We start from the raw sequence: 19,790 nt of genomic DNA on the forward strand, positions 1-19,790 counted from the left end.
ATTTTAAAAATCTGAGCCACACCTTTAACTTCCGCTACTAGACTGAATCACTCTCTTGTCTTCCCTTCTGGTTAAACAATCTCCAGTCTTCTGTGCATTTTGTTAGTGGAGAGAACTCAGCCTATTCCAGATGTGAAATGCATTTCTCCCATTTGGGCTTATAAGTCAGTCTGCAATAGATTTTGGGAAGGAGCAGTTAATGACTGACAATTCTCAGCCTCGATGCATAAATCATGTTATTAACTCTAAATTGTCCGTGTATGAATCTCTACGATTTTTCTAACTCATGTATGAAACCAAAAGAACTACACAAATTGCTAGTGACATCACTTCTTCCAGTCTGGCCTTTGTGTTGTGACTTTAACTTTTGTAAAGGACTTTCCTACTGGTGATCTTGTTTTTATGTATAAGATCTCTGTAAAATCGGTAGGACAAGTATCATTCCCTCCACTTTACAGAGGAGAAAGTACACAGCAAGCCTCTGCCTTTGCTCTGCTGGACTGCCTTATGCTGATTCCTCTGAGCTGACCATGCAACCCTCCAGCTGCGGTGGTGCCAAAATTCAGAGCAAGATGCGGTGAGAGGTGGAGAGGCACAATGGTAGAGTGAATAGGGTGCCAGGCTCGGAGCCACAAAGACCCGAGTTCAAATTTTGCTTCTGACTGGCTGGCTGATGTCTTTGAGCTTTGCTTTCCTCATCTGTAAAATGGTGATAACTTTGCGTAAGTGCCCACTTTTAAAGGATTTTTGGAGACAATGTATATTAGGTCTTTTACAAACCCTAAAGAGACAAATAAATTCCAGTTATTAGTCAAGAAAATTAGAGAAAGAAAAATTCAATTTGTATTGAGTCTATTTTGTGAACTGCTAGATGCTGCTAATCTAAAGAGAGCTAAATGCAGGCATCTGGAAACAGCAAAAAAGGGAGCTAAGTCAGTGGAGGGTGGGGAAAATGGGCAGACAGAATTGTTCCTCATGTGTGATTAATGCAAACACATGCTGAAGCATTTAAACCCAAAACAGGGAAAAGAGGATCCATTGTCTCTTCACCGCCCCCAAAAGAAAACAAGAAGTCACCCCCACACACAGAGGTTGAAGATCTTTGTTAACTGTTTCTCTCCACATTTTGTTTCAATCTGAATTATGGGGCCAAACTGAAGAAAGGCATTTCACATCTGGGATAGTTTGAGTTGAGTCAACTAATGGAATATGCAGAAAATAGAACTTATGAAGACACATTAAAGGAACTGGGATTCTTTAGCCTGGAGTACTGAAGACTAAATGTTTGCATGATATAATAGCTGTTTTTAGGCAGATGAAGGCTAGAGTTAAAGGATAGATGGAATGAGTTGATTCAAATAATGGAATACATAGAAATGTTAAATGGAACTAGAATGTTTTAATCTAAGAGATGTCTTTAAGAAGATAAAAGGTATTGATGAGCCATTGTCTCTTCTCATCTAAGGATCGAGCATGAGAGAATGAGGCAGTGGAAATAATTTGATTTCTATGTGAAGGAATTCTCTACTAAATTCAAGAAATAAGGAGCTTATAGAATCTCCTAAAATATCCTAGAAATTTGATAGTGATCTTTTTTGAAGAGGTTGTCATATTCCCTGTGGGGGTCAGGGTCATCATCTATATAATAGTGGCGTTTGCTAGATGATCTCCAAAGTCTCCCAAAACTCTGGCATTCTGTGATTTGACTTCTCGATGCTTCTGAAGGACTCTTCCAGGCTTAGGTTCCAGAATTGGCTTATTTTTCATTATTAGGCACTTATCCTTTTTAAGACCTTTCCTGGACATTAGATAGATCCCACAGTAGTGAGATAATCAATGAAAGACTTTGGTGAAAACAAATTTGGCAGAAAAAGAAGGATGGAAAATAAGGGCAGTTGGCTGAGTTCAGAGGAAGCTGGAAACTATTAAAGGGGAAATATGGAACACCCAGAGACTGCGAATTGAGCCAATTATTTGCCAGGGTTGCCCTTTTTCCTGTGAAGGTTGTTTGGATGACATCGTGAAGAATTGAGGAGAGGAGATGAACAGTTCTGGATTTTTTTCCTAACTATATTTTATCTGAGTTCATAGACAACTTCCATTTCTACATCAAAGCATCCAGTATTTTACTGTCTGTAAAATGGTTTAAATTTTGCTAATCTCTTCTTTGATTTTCCAGGATTTCTATTTTGGTGTTAGTTGGGGTTTTTTGTTTTGTTGCCTTTCTAGGGTTTTCAACTACATGCCTAATTCATTTCTGTTCTTTTGCTTTCTTCTTCTTTTTGATGAGCATATTTAGAGATAAAAAATTTTACCCTAAGGATTGCTTTAGCTATATCCCCAGAATTTTGACATGTTGTCCTATTGCTCTATTTTTATTTGATGAAATTTTCTATTGTTTTTATGATTGCTCTTTGACCCACCAATTTTTTTGATGCCCTATAGAATGGGATGGTTAACCACCAAGGGTGGTTAACTCCATGGGAATACAGTACCTGGCATCAATTAAGATTTTCTATGTTTTTGCACCCCTCCTGAAGATCTTTGGCTAACCAATATTTTTATGACCTTTTCATTTCTCTTGGCCCTCCCTGCCCCTCACGTCTTGTTGTTCTTTGTTATTTTGTCTTTTACCTTGTACATCCATGGGAAAAGTCAGTGTTATTGGAAACTGCCCAGAACGGACAAGCACTAGCTTATGGCCAGATATTTAACATGAGGATCTGGAAGGTTTAAAATTAAATCCAACAAACATGTATTTAGTCTCTGCTATGTGCCAAACACTTTGTCATGTATCAAGGATACAAAAAAAGATGAGAGAGTCTCCTGTCCTCAAGGAACTAGCATTCTACTGAAGGAATAGGGCGTGTGAATAGATAAGCAATATCATTGTTTGAAGAGGGAAGAACATTGTTATTGTTGGTGTTTTGTTCTCGAAGAGGATCAATGAATTAGATTTAAGTGAGGCAGAGTTGTGCAAAGTCATCAGGCTCACTCTCTCTTCCAGAGTCATCTCAGAGGAACATTAACATCTGGGAGGTTGAGGAAGCTTTGTGGAAGGAGTGACATCCAGAGGAACTCTTGAGGGAGATAAGGCTTCTGAGAACCATAAATGAAGAAACAGATTCCAGGCATGCAGGATAAGTTAGTATGTACAGGAGATTTTTTTTTTTAATGGAGTTGTGATTTAATTGGTGGAGAGAGCTCCTGGTAAGGAACTTCTATCAGAAGGTCATCACTTTCTCTGCAACTTATAGTCTTTGAGATAGTATTTGAATTTGGCTTTTAAAAGCTAGGAATTCAAATGGAAAAAAAAGGGAGATTGAGGACAATCAGGCATATTGGCAACCTAAATAAAGGCACCAAGGCAGGGAATGCTGGGCAGTGCTGGGTGTACATGAGAGATAAGAGTGGCCAATGTAGGTTACAAAGAGAGGCATAATGTGAGAAAAGACTGAAAAGAGAAGATTGCATATGATAATGGAAGACTCTAAACACCAAAGAAGCAGGCTTAACTTGCCTTGATAGGTAATAGCCAATGAAGATTTTTGAACACAGGAATGATATGCCTAGATCATGGAAAAGGGAGAAAATTAGTCTAGCAAGATTATGAAAGATAAGATTAGAGTTAGGAGAGAGTGGAGCTAGAAAGACCTGTTAAGAGATAATTACAATAATTCAGTTAGTTAACGGATAGCTTAGTGGTTGGTGTTGGTTGTTGTCCTTGGTTCTCGAAGAGGACCAAAATGACATCACCATGATAAAGTGAAATTTCAGTGTGTCTGACTGTGGTTGATCAGACCAATATGAGCTTGGAATGCTCTACCACAGGTAGGCCACAGAGAGTCCATGTGAGTATTTGGAGTGGATATTCCAAATTTGCTCATCCTCTGTTTACTTTGTGCTGTCTCAATTCTGCTTTGCTGAAAGAGCTCAGTACCCTTTCTGATGTGGGCACCTATACTGAGCGGTCCTGTGCCTGTGTCTCCCATGTTGCACAGTCAAATCCAAAGTTCTTGAGAGAGACCTTGAGAGTGTCCTTGTGTCTCTTCTTCTGGCCACGATGTGATCACCTGCCCCATGCGAGTTCTCCATAAAATAGTCTTTTAGGCAAGTGTACATTTTGCATTCCTATGATGGCTTATACTAGGGTGGTAGAAGAATAGATAGAGAAACATATATGTCAATCTTCCACCCCACCACCACTCCTTGATAGCATTTCCCACTTTCTCCAGTGTCTGATAATGAGATGGCTCTGCTCCTTGACAAGGTTAACTCCTCTTCATGTGCCCTTGATCCCATCCCATCCCATCCCCTTGTCTTGTCTCAATCATCCCTCTTTTCTCTCTGATTATCAGTTTCTTTCTAGTGGTTCCTTATTTACTTTCTTTAAATATGCCCAAGTCTCCTCCATTTTAAAAAATCCTTCACTAGATCTTACTATCCTCTCAAGCTACTGTGTTTTATTTGTCTTCCTTTTCTGGGCCAAAATTCCTAGAGAAAGCTGTCTCTACTTGTTGCCTCTACTTCTTTGCCACTCATTCTCCTTTTCCATCATGAGCACCCTGGCTTCCAGCCTTACATTGTAATTATATCCTGTGTAGTATGCCCTCTCCTCTTCCACCATCCTATTTACAAAAAGTATTTTTTTTAGAGAGAAAAAGAAGATAGTTAGCACAATTGATCAATACATTAAAAAAGTTTGAAAACTTCCATGTAACATCTATGGACCTCCCACCTTCCAAAGGGTTAGGTTGGGGGTCTTTGCCTTTATTTTAGTCCCATTGGATCTTTGTAATTTTGTTATATTTACTTTTGATCTTTTGGTATGTATTTTTTTTTCCAACCTCATTGTTGTAGTTACTGTGTATATTATTTTCTTGGTTCTTTTTACTTTACTCATTTCATATAGATCTTTCTGTGCTTCTCTGCATTGACTACACACATCATTTCTCACAGACAAGTAATGTTTCATTACATTCATGTACCACATTTTGTTTAGCCATTCTGCATCTGATGGGCATCTACTGTGTTTGCAATTCTTAGCAATCACAAAAAGTACTGCTATAAATATTTTAGTGTATAAAGAGATTTTTTTCTTATCATAGCTTCCTTGGGATATAATCCTAGTAATGGAGTCTCTCTAGTTCAAAGAATATGGATATTTTAGTCATTTTATTTGCATAATTCTAAATTGCTTTCTTGGTAGTTTCTTAATTGCCAATTTTTTTCGTAGTCTTTTTCCTTCTTGACTTTTCTACTATATTTGATACTATTGATCACCCTGTCCTGAATACTTTTTCTTCTCTGGATTTTTGTGTTATTCCTTTTTTCTGTTTTCCCTCCTACCTGTCTGCCTGCTCCTTCTCTTTCTCCTTTGCTGACTCACTATCTCTATTACGCCCCCTAACTGTGGGTATTCCCTAAGACTCTGTTCTAGATCTTCTGCTGTTCTCCCTTTTAGTGACCTCACTAGTTCCTATGACTTTAATTATTCTCTTTATGCAGATGATTCTTCAGATTTAATTATCTAGCCCAAGAATTCTGGGTACAAATCCTGTGAAACCAACTACCTATTGGACATTTAAAACTAGTTGTCCTATAGACTTCTCAAACTCAACATATCCTATATAGAACTTATCTTTTTCTCTTAAAAAATCCATATTAGTCATATTGTGAAAGAAGAAACAGAACAAAAGGAAAAAATACAAAAAAAGGTGAAAATAGTATGTTTCAATCTGCATTCGCACTCCGTCAGTTCTTTCTCTGGATGCGGATAGCATCTTCCATCATGAGTCTTTGGGAATTATGGAATCATTGTATTGTTGAGAAGAGCTAAGTCAATCATAACTGACCACCGAACAATATTACTATTGCTGTATACAATGTTCTCCTAGTTCTGCTCACTTCACTTTGAATAAGTTCATGTAAGTCTTTCCAGGTTTTTCTGAAATCAGCCTGCTCATCATTTCTTAAAGCGCAATAATATTCCATTACATTCATATACCACAACTTAGAACTCATCATTCTCAAAAAATCTTCCTCTCTACAGTTTCCCAATTTCTTTTGAAAATACCATTATTATTCTTGTCACCCAAGTTCGTAGCCTTGATGTTATGCTCAACTCCTCCTCTTCTTTACCCCATGTCTGATCAGCTGCCAAATATTGCCATTTCTTTCTCTACAACATCTTTGGCACCTAAACCCTTCTCTCTCTCTCTTTTTAAAATTTTCACATTAGTCATGATGTAAAAAAAAAAATTAGAAGTAATGGAAGGAACCACAAGGAAGAAGAAACAAAATAACAAAAGAAAAGGAGAGCAAATAGTGTGCTTCCATATGCATTCAGATTCCCAAGTTCTCTCTCTAGATGTGGATAGCATTTTCCATTGTGAGTCTTTTGGAGTTGTCTTAGATCCTTGCATTGCTGAGAAAAGCTAAGTCCATCAAAGTCAGTAATCAAATAATGTGGCTGTTACTATCTACAATATTTTCCTGGTTCTGCTCATTTCACTCTGCATCAGTTTATATAAGTCTTTCCAGCAAACCCTTCTCTTTACTCATACAGTCATCACCTTAGTACAGAATCTCATCATTTCTTGCTTAGACTACTGTCATGGCTTCCTAATTGGGCTCATTGTCTCAAGTCTCATTCTACTCCAATCAATCCTTTACATAGCTATCAAAATGGTTTTCCTGAATCTCAGATTTGATCATATCACTGCTTTACTCAATAAACTCTATTTTTACCTCTAGAGTAAAATATAAGTTCCATTGTTTAGCTTTTAAAGTTCTTCAAAACTTGACCTAATATAGTAAGACTATTTTGTAGCCTCTGGAAAAATCTTATGTAACAACATCTATTAAGATTTTACTATGGGCGGAGCCAAGATGGCGGAGTAGAAAGACGCACATACACATAGCTCCGAACCCACAACCCATAGAACAACTACAAAGAAGTAACTCACGGTGAATTCTGCACCCAGAGGCCACAGAACATTGGAGCGAGGGAGATTTCTGTTCCGGAGAGACCTGCAAACCTCTCGCAAAAGGTCCTTCGCGCTGCGGACTAGGCGCCGGGACTGGGAGCTGAGTACAGCCCTGCCACGGCCGCGGCACCGAGAGGAACAGATCCGAGCGGGCTTCAGGGACGGGATCTCCAGCGGCCACACAAGTCCCTCCACCCACAGGTGACGGGGGTCGGTGAGAGAGTCTCTTTGGCGGGTCGAGGGGGGAGTGGGGTGCCCCCATGGCTCAGGCCCCCTCGGCAGACAGAAGCTGAGGGGTGGCGGCAGACCAGGGCTCCCCAAGCAGGCAGGAGCCTGGATCCATTGTTGAAGGTCTGTGCATAAACTCCCTGAGGGAACTGAGCCTGAGAGGCGGCCCTGCCCTGACCTGAGCATCGGAACTTAATCTCACACTGAATAGCAGCCCTGCCCCCGCCCAAAGCCCTGAGGCTGGAAGCAGCATTTGAATCTCAGACCCCAAATGCTGGCTGGGAGGATCAGGAGGCGAGGTGGGTGTGAGGAAAATATTCAGAGGTCAAGTCACTGGCTGGGAAAATGCCCAGAAAAGGGAAAAGAAATAAGACTATAGAAGGTTACTTTCTTGGTGAACAGGCATTTCCTCCCTTCCTTTCTGATGAGGAAGAACAATGCTTACCATCAGGCAGAGACACAGAAATCAAGGCTTCTGTGTCCCAGCCCACCCAATGGGCTCAGGCCATGGAAGAGCTCAAAAAGAATTTTGAAAATCAAGTTAGAGAGGTGGAGGAAAAGCTGGGAAGAGAAATGAGAGACATGAAGTCAAAGCATGAACAGCAAATCAGCTCCCTGCTAAAGGAGACCCAAAAAAATGTTGAAGAAAATAACACGTTGAAAACTAGCCTAACTCAATTGGCAAAAGAGGTTCAAAAAGCCAATGAGGAGAAGAATGCTTTCAAAAGCAGAATTAGCCAAATGGAAAAGGAGATTCAAAAGCTCACTGAAGAAAATAGTTCTTTCAAAATTAGAATGGCACAGATGGAGGCTAAGGACTTTATGAGACAGCAAGAAATCACAGAACAAAGCGAGAAGAATGGAAAAATGGAAGATAATGTGAAATATCTCATTGGAAAAACAACTGACCTGGAAAATAGATCCAGGAGAGACAATTTAAAAATTATGGGACTACCTGAAAGCCATGATCAAAAGAAGAGCCTCGACATCATCTTTCATGAAATTATCAAGGAAAACTGCCCTGAGATTCTAGAACCAGAGGGCAAAATAAGTATTCAAGGAATCCACAGATCACCGCCTGAAAGAGATCCAAAAAGAGAAACTCCTAGGAATATTGTGGCCAAATTCCAGAGTTCCCAGGTCAAGGAGAAAATATTGCAAGCAGCTAGAAAGAAACAATTCAAGTATTGTGGAAATACAATCAGGATAACACAAGATCTAGCAGCTTCTACATTAAGGGATCGAAGGGCATGGAATAGGATATTCCAGAAGTCAAAGGAACTAGGACTAAAACCAAGAATCACCTACCCAGCAAAACTGAGTATAATACTTCAGGGGAAAAATTGGTCTTTCAATGAAATCGAGGATTTTCAAGCATTCTTGATGAAAAGACCAGAGCTGAAAAGAAAATTTGACTTTCAAACACAAGAATGAAGAGAACCATGAAAAGGTGAACAGCAAGGAGAAGTCATAAGGGACTTACTAAAGTTGAACTGTTTACATTCCTACATGGAAAGACAATATTTGTAATTCTTGAAACATTTCAGTATCTGGGTACTGGGTGGGATTACACACACACACACATGCACACACGCACACATACATAGAGACAGAGTGCACAGAGTGAATTGAAGAGGATGGGATCATATCTTAAAAAAAATGAAATCAAGCAGTGAGAGAGAAAGATATTGGGAGGAGAAAGGGAGAAATTGAATGGGGCAAATTATCTCTCATAAAAGAGGCAAACATAAGACTCATTAGTGGAGGGATTAAGAGGGGAGGTGAGAGAAAAACATGAAGTCTACTCTCATCACATTCCACTAAAGGAAAGAATAAAATGCACACTCATTTTGGTATGAAAACCTATCTTACAATACAGGAAAGTGGGGGATAAGGGGATAAGCAGGGTGGGGGGATGATAGAAGGGAGGGCATGGGGAAGAGAGTACAATTTGAGGTCGACACTCATGGGGAGGGATAAGATCAAAAGAGAATAGAAGTAATGGGGGACAGGATAGGATGGAGGGAAATATAGTTAGTCCTATACAACACAACTATTATGGAAGTCATTTGCAAAACTACACAGATTTGGCCTATATTGAATTGCTTGCCTTCCAAAGGGAAGGGGTGGAGAGGGAGGGAGGTAAAGAAGTTGGAACTCAAAGTGTTAGGATCAACTGTCGAGTAATGTTCTTGCCACTAGGAAATAAGAAATACAGGTAAAGGGGTATAGAAAGCTATTTGGCCCTACAGAACAAAAGAGAAGACGGAGACAAGGGCACAGAGGGATGATAGAAGAGAGAGCAGATTGGTCACAGGGGCAATTAGAATGCTTGGTGTTTGGGGGGGGAGGGGATAAAAGGGGAGAAAATTTGTAACCCAAAATTTTGTGAAAATGAATGTTAAAAGCTAAATAAAAATAAATAAATAAATAAAAATTAAAAAATAAAAAAAAAAAGATTTTACTATGTGCCAGACATTCTTCTAGGTACATTCAGGACTTACAGATACAAAGCATGAAACAATCCCAACCCTTAAGGAACCTACTGTCTATTAGATGAGACAACTGTACATATAAAATTAGACAGCTTAATTATACCTTAAACTACTAAAGCTTAAAACTGCCCTAAAACTTTTGGGATACCCTGCCTGTAGAAGAGATGACCTTGAACTGAACTTTGAAGCAAGTTTGGGATTCCAAGAGGCAGAGATTAATGGGGAAGGGGGTGCTTTTTAGGTATGGGCACTGGATAGATAGTCTATGCAAAGGCATGGAGGAAGGAAATGGGATAGTATGTATGAATGAAAGCAAGAAGGCCAGGCTGGATGGACCAGAAAGCCAGTAAAAAGGAGAAATATATGGGTCTGGAAAGGTAGGCTGGAACTAGGTTGTAAAAAGAGCTTTAAATACCAAATGGAACAGTTTGTAATTGATCCTGGAAGGAACAGAGAGCATGAGAAGGAAGAGTTGGAGAGGTGAGATGAGAACTAGGGCATTCTGTTCTGGATGAAGCCAAACATGGAAATATCCAGAAGGGGAGGTCATTGACAGGGTCAGGCATGCTCCAGAGAGGTCAAAGACAGGAGGGCCGATGAAGAACATTGGATTTTGTGATGAGGAACTCATTGGTCATCTTAGTGAGAGTCTCTTCACAGGGTGGTGGTTAGCAAGTAAGGAGATGAAAAGAGAAAATGAATGATGAGAATGTGGGAAACTTTTAAGATTTAAATTTATTTATTTTTAGTTTTCAGCATTCATTTCCATAAGATTTTGAGTTCCAAATGTTCTCTCCATCTTTCCCCTCCCCCACCTCAGATGGCATGCATTCTGATTACCCCTTCCACCAGTCTGCCCTCCCTTTTATCATCTCCCCCTCTTATCCCCTTTCCCTTTACTTTCTTGAAGGGCAAGACAGATTTCCAAACTCCATTGTTTGTATATCTTATTTCCTAGTAGCATGTAAAAACAATTTTTAACATGTTTTTAAAACTTTGAGTACTAAATTCTCTCCCTTCTTCCCTCCCCACCCACCCCATTAAGAAGGCAAGCAATTCAATATAGGTTATACATGTGTAGTTATGCAAAACACCTCCAAAATAGTCATGTTGTGAAAGATTAACTATATTTCCCTCCATCCTATTCCGTCCTCCAATGATTTTATTTTATTCTTTGACCCTGTCCCTTTTCTAAAGTGTTTGCTTCTGACTACCCCCTCCCCAAACTTCCCTCCTTTTTATCATTCCCCCCTTTTGTCCCCTTCCCCCCTACTTTCCTGTAGGGTAAGATACTCAACTGAGTGTGTATATTATTCCCTATTTAAGCCAAATCCAATGAGAGTAAGGTTCACTCATTCCTTCTCACATCTCCCCTCTTCCTCTCCATTGTAGAACCTGTTTCTTGACTCTATAAAAGAGATAATTTGCCCCATTCTATTTCTCCCTTTCTCCTTCCCCCAATATATTCCACTCCTGCCCCTTATTTTATTTTTTAGATATTATCCCTTCTTATCCAACTCACCTTGTGCCTTCCAGCATTCTTTCTTTCTATCTATCATCTATCTATCTATCTATCTATCTATCTATCTATCTATCTATCTATCTATCTATCTGTCTGTCTGTCTGTCTATCATTTATTTCCTCCAACTACCCTAATACTGAGAATTTCTTTTTTTGTAGGAATGTAAACAGTTCAACTTTAATAAGTCTATTATGATTTTTCTTTCCTGTTTACCTTTTCATGCTTCTCTTGATACTTGTATCTGAAAGTCAAATTTTCTATTCAGATCTGTTTTTTTCATCATGAATGCTTGAAAGTCCTCTATTTCATTATATTTCCATTCCCCCCCCCGAAGGATTATACTCAGTTTTGGTGGGTAGGCGATTCTTGGTTTTAATCCTAGTTTCTCTGTTCTCCAGAATATCATATTTCAAGCCCTTTGATCCCTTAATGTAGAAGCTGCTAGGTCTTGTGTTATCCTGATTGTATTTCCATAATACTAGAATTGGTTCTTTCTGGCTGCTTACAATATTTTCTCCTTGATCTGGGAACTCTGAAATTTGGTTGCAATATTGCTAGGAGTTTTCCTTTTAGCATCTCTTTCCAGAGGCTATTGGTAGATTCTTTCAATTTCTATTTTGCTCTCTGGTTCTAGAATATCAGGGCAGTTTTACTTGATAATTTCTTAAAAGATGATGTCTAGGCTTTTTTTTTTTTTTGATCCTGGCTTTCAAGTAGTCCAATAATTTTTAAATTATTAAATATAAATATTAAAAATATTTAAATTATTATTTATATAAATTATTATTACTGGATCTATTTTCTAGGTCAGTGGGTTTTCCAATGAGATATTTCACATTGTCTTGTTTTTTTCATTCTTTTCGTTCTGTTTTATAATTTCTTGATTTCTCATGAAGTCATTAGCTTCTATTTGCTTCATTCTAATTTTGAAGGAATTATTTTCTTTAGTGAGCTTTTGGACATTTTCCATTTGGCCAAATCTGCTTTTTAAGGCATTCTTCTCCTCACTGGCTTTTTGGACTTCTTTTGCCATTTGGATTATTCTATTTTTTATATTAATTTTATTTATTTTTAGTGTTCTACAATCACTGCCATAAAACTTAGGTTTTCCCCCCCTACCTATCCCCACCACCCCCCTCCCTGCCCAAGACAGAATACAATTCTATATAGGATCTACACATACATTCTTACTGAATACCTTTTCACTATAGTCATGCTGTGTAGAAGAACTAAAATAAATGGGAGAAATCATATAACAAACCAAAACATTAAACACACACGAAAAAATGATCTGCTACATTCTGCAACTGAATTCCATAGTTCTTTCTCTGGATGTGGAAGGCATTTTGCCTTAGAAGATCATTGGGAATTTTTTTTTTAAGTCCTTGCATTACTATGAAGATCCAAGTCTACCAGAAAAAACTTGCACACTGTGGTCATTGCTGCATACAAAGTTCTCCTGGTTCTGCTCCTTTCACTCAGCATCAGATCATATAAGTCTTTCCAGACCTCTGTGAAGTCTTCTTGTTCATCATTTCTTATAGTGCAATAGTATTCCATTACATTCATATACCGTAATTTATTCAGCCATTCCCCAGTTGATCAGCATCCCCTTAATTTCCAGTTCTTGGTCACCACAAAGAATGCTGCTATAAATATTTTTGTACATGTGGGACTCTTTCCCATTTTTATGATCTCTTGGGGATACAGTCCTAGAAACAATATTCCTGGGTCAATGCACATTTCTGTAGTCCTTTGGGCATAGTTCCAAATTGCTCTCCAGAATGGTTGGATGAGCTCACAGTGCCACCAACAATGAATTACTATTCCAACTCTCCCCCATCCTCTCCAACATTTATCATTTTCTTGTTCTGTCATGTTAGCCAATCTGATAGGTGTGATGTGGTACCTCAGGGTTGTTTTGATTTGCATCTCTCTAATCAAAAGTGATTTAGAGCATTTTTTCATATGATTATAGATATCTTTAATTTCTTCCTCTGAAAACTGCCTGTTCATATCCTTTGACTATTTATCAATTGGGGAATGACTTATATAGTTGTACATTTGAATCAGTTCGCTATATATTCTAGAAATGAGGCCTTTATCCCTGAGATTAGCTGTAAAAATTCTTTCCCAATGTACTACACCCCTCCAAATTTTGGTTGCATTGGGTTTGGTTGTGCAAAAACTTTTCAGTTTAATGTAATCAAAATTATCCATCTTGTACTTCATAATGCTTTCTATCTCTTCTTTAGTCAAAAATTCTTCCCTTCTCCATAAATCTGATAAATACACTATTCCTTGCTCCTCGAGTTTGTCCATGGTATCAATCTTTATACCTAGAGTGTACCCATTTGGACTTTATTCTTTTGTACACTGTCAGGCATTGGTCTATGCCTAGTTTCCACCGCACTGTTATCCAGTTTTCCCAGCAATTTTTGTAGAACAGTGAGTTCTTATCCCAGAAGCTGGGGTCCTTGGGTTTATCAAACAGGAGATTGCTATATTCATTGCCTACTGTGTCTTGAGTACCTAGCATATTCCCCTTGTCTACCCTTCTGTTTCTTAGCCAGTACCAAGTGGTTTTGATAATTGCTGCTTTATAATATAATCTGAGATCTGGTAGGGCTAGGCCACCTTCCCTAGCATTTCTTTTCATTAGTTCCTTTGATATTCTGGACCTTTTGTTTTTCCAGATTAATTTTGATATTATTTTATCCAGCTCTAGAAAATAATTATCTGATAGTTTAATTGGTATGGCACTAAATAAGTAAATTAATTTAGGTAGAATTGTCATTTTTATTATATTGTCTTGGTCTACTCATGAGCAACTGATGTTTTTCCACTTACTTAGATCTGACTTTATTTGTGCAAAAAGTGTAATTGTGTTCATATAGTCCCTGGGTTTGTTTTGGCAGGTAAACTCCCAAATATTTTATAGTGTCTACCCTAGCTCTTTCTATCTCTTGCTGTTGGACTTTGTTTCTAATATATAGGAATGCAGAAGATTTGTCCAGGTTTATTTTGTAACCTGCAACTTTGCCAAAGTTGTTTATTTATTATTTCCAGTAGTTTTTTACTTGAATCTCTGGGATTCTCTAAGTATATCATAATATCATCTGCAAATGGTGATAACTTAGTTTCTTCTTTGCCTATTCTTATTCCTTCAACTTCTTTATCTTGTCTAATTGCTACAGCTAACATTTCTAGTACCATATTGAATAATAGTGGTGATAATGGATATCCTTGTTTCACCCCTGATCTTATTGGAAATGCATCTAGCTTATCTCCATTGCATATAATACTTGCTGAAGGTTTTAGGTAGATACTGCTTATTATTTTATGGAAAGTTCCCTTTATTTCTATGTTCTCCAGCATTTTTAATAGCAATTGGTATTGTATTTTGTCAAAAGCTTTTTCTGCATCTATTGAGATGTGGTTTCTGTTAGTTTTGTTGTTGATATGATCGATAATCCTAATAGTTTTCCTAATATTGAACCAGCCCTGCATGTCTGGTATGAATCCTACCTGATCATAATGTATTATTCTTGTGATAAGATGCTGTATTCGTTTTGCTAAAATCTTATTTAAAATTTTTGTATCTATATTCATTAGAGAAATTAGTATATAATTTTCCTTCTCTGTTTTGTCTCTTCCTGGTTTAGGTATCAAAACTATGTTTGTATCGTAAAAAGAATTTGTGAGGACTCCTTCCCCAATTTTCAAAAATAGTCTATATAGTATTGGAATTAATTTGTTCTGTTTTTTTAAGGTGTTATTTTCTTCAGTATGTTTTTGGGTCTTCTTTAGCAAGCTGTTAACTTGCTTGTCATGATTTTCTTGCATCACTCTCATTTCTTTTCCCAATTTTTCCTCTACTTCTCTTACCTGATTTTCAAAATCCTTTTTGAGCTCCTTCATGGCCTGCTCTTGGAGACTTCTGATGTAGGAGCTTTGACTCTGCTGTCCTCCTCTGGCTGTATGCTCTGATCTTCTTCCTTGTCACCAAAGTAAGATTCTATAGTCTGAGTTTTTTTATACTGTTTGCTCATCTTCCCAACCAAATACTTGACTTTCTAACTCTTTGTCAAGGTAGGACTCTGCTTTCAGTGGGGGTGGGGTTGGGGATGGGTATACTGTCCCAGGTTTCAGGGGTTTTGTATCTGCCAGTTGATCCCCCACCATCTGTGGGCCCAGACCTCAGGAAATAGCCTATGCTGCTGCTGCTGCTACTGCTACCACCTTCACCACCCTAGGGCTGGGACCAGACTCAGCCAGACCACATGCTCCTCTTTCACCCAGGTCCCACAGAGTTTTCCCACTGACTTTTTGGTGTCTGTGGGTTGAGAAATCAGCAAACTGCCACAGCTGCCAATGATTCAGTCCCTGGAGGCCTGCTTCAGCCAGTCTGTGCAGATCTGGCCCTGGTATAACAGACATTTCCTCTTGATTTTCTAAGTTGTCTTGGGCTGGGGATTTGTTTCATTCTGTCATTTTGTGTGTTCTGTAGCTCTAGAATATATTTACAGTCATTTTTTACAGGTATTTAGAGGGCCTTGGAGGAGAGCTCAGGAAAGTTCCTGCTTTTACTCGGCCATCTTGGTTCTGCCCCCTGGGAAGCTTTTTAGAGAACTTATTTCAACACTTTTCTGAACAATTTTGATCAAATAGCATTTTAAAGCACCTACTATGTGCCAGACACTTTAAAGTACTGAGGAAACAAAGAAAGACAAAAAAATTAGTCCCTTCTCTTAAAGAACTCACAGACTAATGGGAAGAAAGAGATAAAATTAGATTGGCTTATGAAAGATGCTGCTGCTAAAATGATAATGATAAAAATAAAAATAGCTAAGAGTTATATAGTGCTTAGTATATGCCAGGAACTGTGCTAAGTGCTTTGCAATTATTAATTATTTCATTTCATCTTCACAACAACCCTTCAGAGTATGTGAAATTATTATCCCTGTTTTACAGATGGGTAAACTGAAGTCAACAGAGGTTAAGGTCTAGGGAAAGTTATTTGATTTTTTTTGAGGATTAGGGGATTCAAGTATGTTTATAGGCAGATGAGAAAATACCAGAAAAGAGCATGAGATTAAAGAAATATGAGATGGGAGAATGATTTCTTAGAACAAGGTCCTGGAAGAGACAGGAGATAATAGATCAAGGGCAAAAATTAGTCTTAGTATGGCCACCTTCTCAAGAGTTACGATCACTGTTTAGTTTGGAGGAGGAGAGATAAGGATGTTCCCATTTGATGGCCTCCATCTCCTCAGAGAAGTAGGAAGCTACATCTTTGTTGTAAATATAGGGTATTGGGGTACAGTCAGGCATGTGGAGAGGAAACTGTTTGATCTCCAGACACAGGAAAGTTAATGCTTTTAGCTATCTAGATTTCACCATAGGGAAAAATCCAAGGGCAAAGCAATTTCCATATACTTGGTTGACCCCTGGTGAGGTGAACTATTATTAGCATGCAAAGAGATGCAAAAAAAAATCTAGGTGATATTAGGTGAGAAATGATCGAGGCTAGAGGTATTTTAAACAGGTCAGCAGAAACAAGATTTTACCTCTTAGGGAGAGAGGTAATAGCCATACATTGTTTGATCCAAAAAGGTATTTTATTGAATTCTATGGCACATCTATTTAACTAGCAAAAGTGTGAGATTTAATTAGTGACATGATAACCAACAATTAATGACAGAAACTTTGCTTCACAAAGGAGACTATGGAAAGAACATTTGAATTGAGAATAAAAAGATGGAGGGCTTTAAGTCCCTGCTTCCCTAGTCATTATTCTATTTCAGACTAGTCACACTCACTTGGGATGACTTTCCTCATCTGTAGAACAGGGATAAGAATATTTGCACTCTCTGCCTGGGATTGTTGTGAGAACCAAATGATGTAGATAATATAAAAATATATGCAATACCATTTCAATAGCAATTCCTTTGGGTGTGAAGGTTATGGTGGATTTGTGTTGGTTGGATTTATATGGGTGGGGAGTGCAGTTCATGTTTTATGCTCCACCAAAGGAAGGAAAGAATTTCATGACTGATTCATGTTCCTGAACTGCAAATATTCTCCAAATTATCATTTTTTTTTGCAGAAGTCGTAATTCACTATAATATTTGTTTAAAATGCCTATTTTATTTAGTACATAGGACACAAAATGTATACATTTATACTCAAAGCACCTAAAATCTTCAACGACAGAGATGCAATCCAGTAAGTATCGTATAAGGTAGAATGTGGTGAGAAAATGAGAGTCAAAAGGCTATGATAAATTTTCCAGGGAAGAGAACGCTGTCACCTAGAGTAGTCAAATCAGGAAAGACTTCATGGAAAAGGTGGCATATAACTTGTGCCTGGAAAGATGGAAATTGGGGTTGGGAGGAGGATCAATCAACAAGCATTTATTAAGTACTAGCTGTATGCCAGACTCTGTACCAAGCTCTGGGGCACAAAGACAAAAGTGCAACATTCCCTGCCTTCTAAGGAGCTTATGTTCAAATGTGGGAGACAACATGTATTTGTAAAAGTGTGTACATAAAAAATGCAAAATGAATACAAGGTAGTTTTAGGAGAGGATTCAGTAGCAACTGGGGGAGGGGTAACTGGGAAAGACTATGAAGAAGGAGGAAGGAGTGAATTGAAGGCTTGAGGGATAACCAGTGCAAAACAAAGAGAGTGCAAGATGGACTACTACCCTGTGTGCTAAGCATGGTGTAGGTCTTCATGGCTGGAGGGGAGAGTCCCAGAAAGTAAGATAGGAAGGGGCCAGATTGTGAAGAGCTTTGAGGAAGGGATAATATACTAAAAGTAATATGAGATCTGGTAGGAAAGGTCAATTGTAGTCTATATTAAGTAGCTAATAGCGAACCACTGAGGGTTTTTGAGTAAGAGTGACTTGCTCAGAGCTGTGTATTAAGTTAATTTGTATGTGGAAGATTGATAGGAGATTGGGTTGGAGACAAGAAACCTGGAAATTAATACAATGCAGATGGACAACTCTTCTGCAACTAATAGGCATAAGATCATACATCTCTGGCAGAAGGAGCCTCAGAAGCCATACAGTCCAAACCCTTCATTTCACTGATGAGGAAAGTGAAGCTGAGGGTTGTGACTTGCTCAAGGTCACACATGTAGTATGCAACAGAGGAAAGATTTGAGTCCAGGGCCTCTCACTCCAAAATCAACACTTTCCCCTGTACCACCTCTGCAGTTTTAGGTGATACCAAGAAGTAAGTGACTTGCCCAGCGCAGCAGTCAGTATTGTATTACAGGCAGAACTTGAACCCAGGGCTTCTTTACTCCAAGGCAAGCCCTTCATCCAAGGGCCTCCTTGCCCCAAGACAACAAATTGGGCTTTAAAAAAGTGAGTCGACTATTCCTAACCAAGGACTTTGTAAAAAAAATAAATAAATAATCTGTTTTAACACTTACCAGTGACTTCTTGCAAAAAAAAAAAATCCATACGTTTTTATTTCAAGAAAATGTAAGGCTACACCCTTGACATGTTGATTAGCACTCTCCCTGTGTAGGAAGAAGGGTCAGAAGGGAACCGAAGATATCTGGAGGCTTTTTTGACAAATCCTTGGAAAAGAAGCGGGTCCTCCCCGCCCCGCCCCGCCCCGCGCCTGTCCTAGATGGAAAGGCTTGGGGCTCCGTTAACCAAACGACTGGCTAGCCCCACAGTGACGGGCATTAGCACCCCCTCCCCTCCCCGCTTATTTCTCGTCCTGCGAGGGATGAACCCACGCCGTGACTCACCCCTCGGGGGCTCTACTTTCGCAGATTTAAGGAGACACGTTTCCCAGCTGACAGCTGCGAGAGGAGGTGACTGAACAGCTGGGACGCCCGCAAAGGTCGCACTCGGGCTCACCTTCCTGGGCACTGCACCGAACTCAGCCCGCTGTGGCCCCCCTGGCACACCCCACCCACCCTGCCTTCTGAGAGGGGGGATTCCCGCCCATCCTGTCACCGGCTCGGGGAATCCCCGCCCTCGCCGGGTCACTCTCGGGGAGTCCCCGCCCCTCGGATCGTCCGGAGGCTGGCTGGGAGGGAATCCCCGCCCACCCCGACAGGCTCGGAGCGTCGGCAGCTCTCGGGCTGGGGGAGCTTCGCTCTAATTCCCGTCCTTCTGTCCGCGGTCCGGGCGCCAAGCAGAAGCCTCGGGCTGCCGGAGTTAAAGGCAGCTCGGAGGGGAGGCGGCCGGGGCTGCGCTGGGCGGCCAGCCGTGGTGGCAGCTCATCTGGCGGCGGCCCCGCAGGGGCGGTGGCGGCGGCGGCAGCATCCTCTCGGGGAGCCGTGGAGCCGGGGAGCCGGGAGTCCGCGCCTCGGCGGGCCCTGCGGCGCTGGAGGAGCCGGAGCCGGAGCCGGAGCCGGAGCGTGCCGCGGGCAGGTGAACAGACCCCCGCCCCCTTCCCGCCCGCTCCCCCACCTCGGGCTGGGGGATGGCGCGGGGCTGGAGGAGAGGGGGAGGAGGGACGGCGGCGGTGGTCCTTTGCTCCAGGCGATCGCGTCCAGCTGTGCGCTTCTGCTCACCCCGGGGCA

General features: G+C 40.0%; 1 protein-coding gene across 1 annotated transcript in view; it reads left to right on the forward strand.

Annotated features, from left to right (window-relative positions):
* The first annotated feature begins 530 nt into the window (after nt 1-530).
* Nucleotides 531-19,790, forward strand: part of LOC140502682 (uncharacterized) — a 72,521-nt gene continuing 53,261 nt past the window's right edge. Inside the window, exons 1-2 of the mRNA XM_072606651.1 lie at nt 531-577; nt 19,086-19,638. Coding sequence (XP_072462752.1) covers nt 531-577; nt 19,086-19,638 — 600 coding nt within the window. The remainder of the gene's footprint in view (nt 578-19,085; nt 19,639-19,790) is intronic.

This window comes from Notamacropus eugenii, chromosome 4 (assembly GCF_028372415.1).
Source record: "Notamacropus eugenii isolate mMacEug1 chromosome 4, mMacEug1.pri_v2, whole genome shotgun sequence".
Classification (NCBI taxonomy): Eukaryota; Metazoa; Chordata; class Mammalia; order Diprotodontia; family Macropodidae; genus Notamacropus; species Notamacropus eugenii.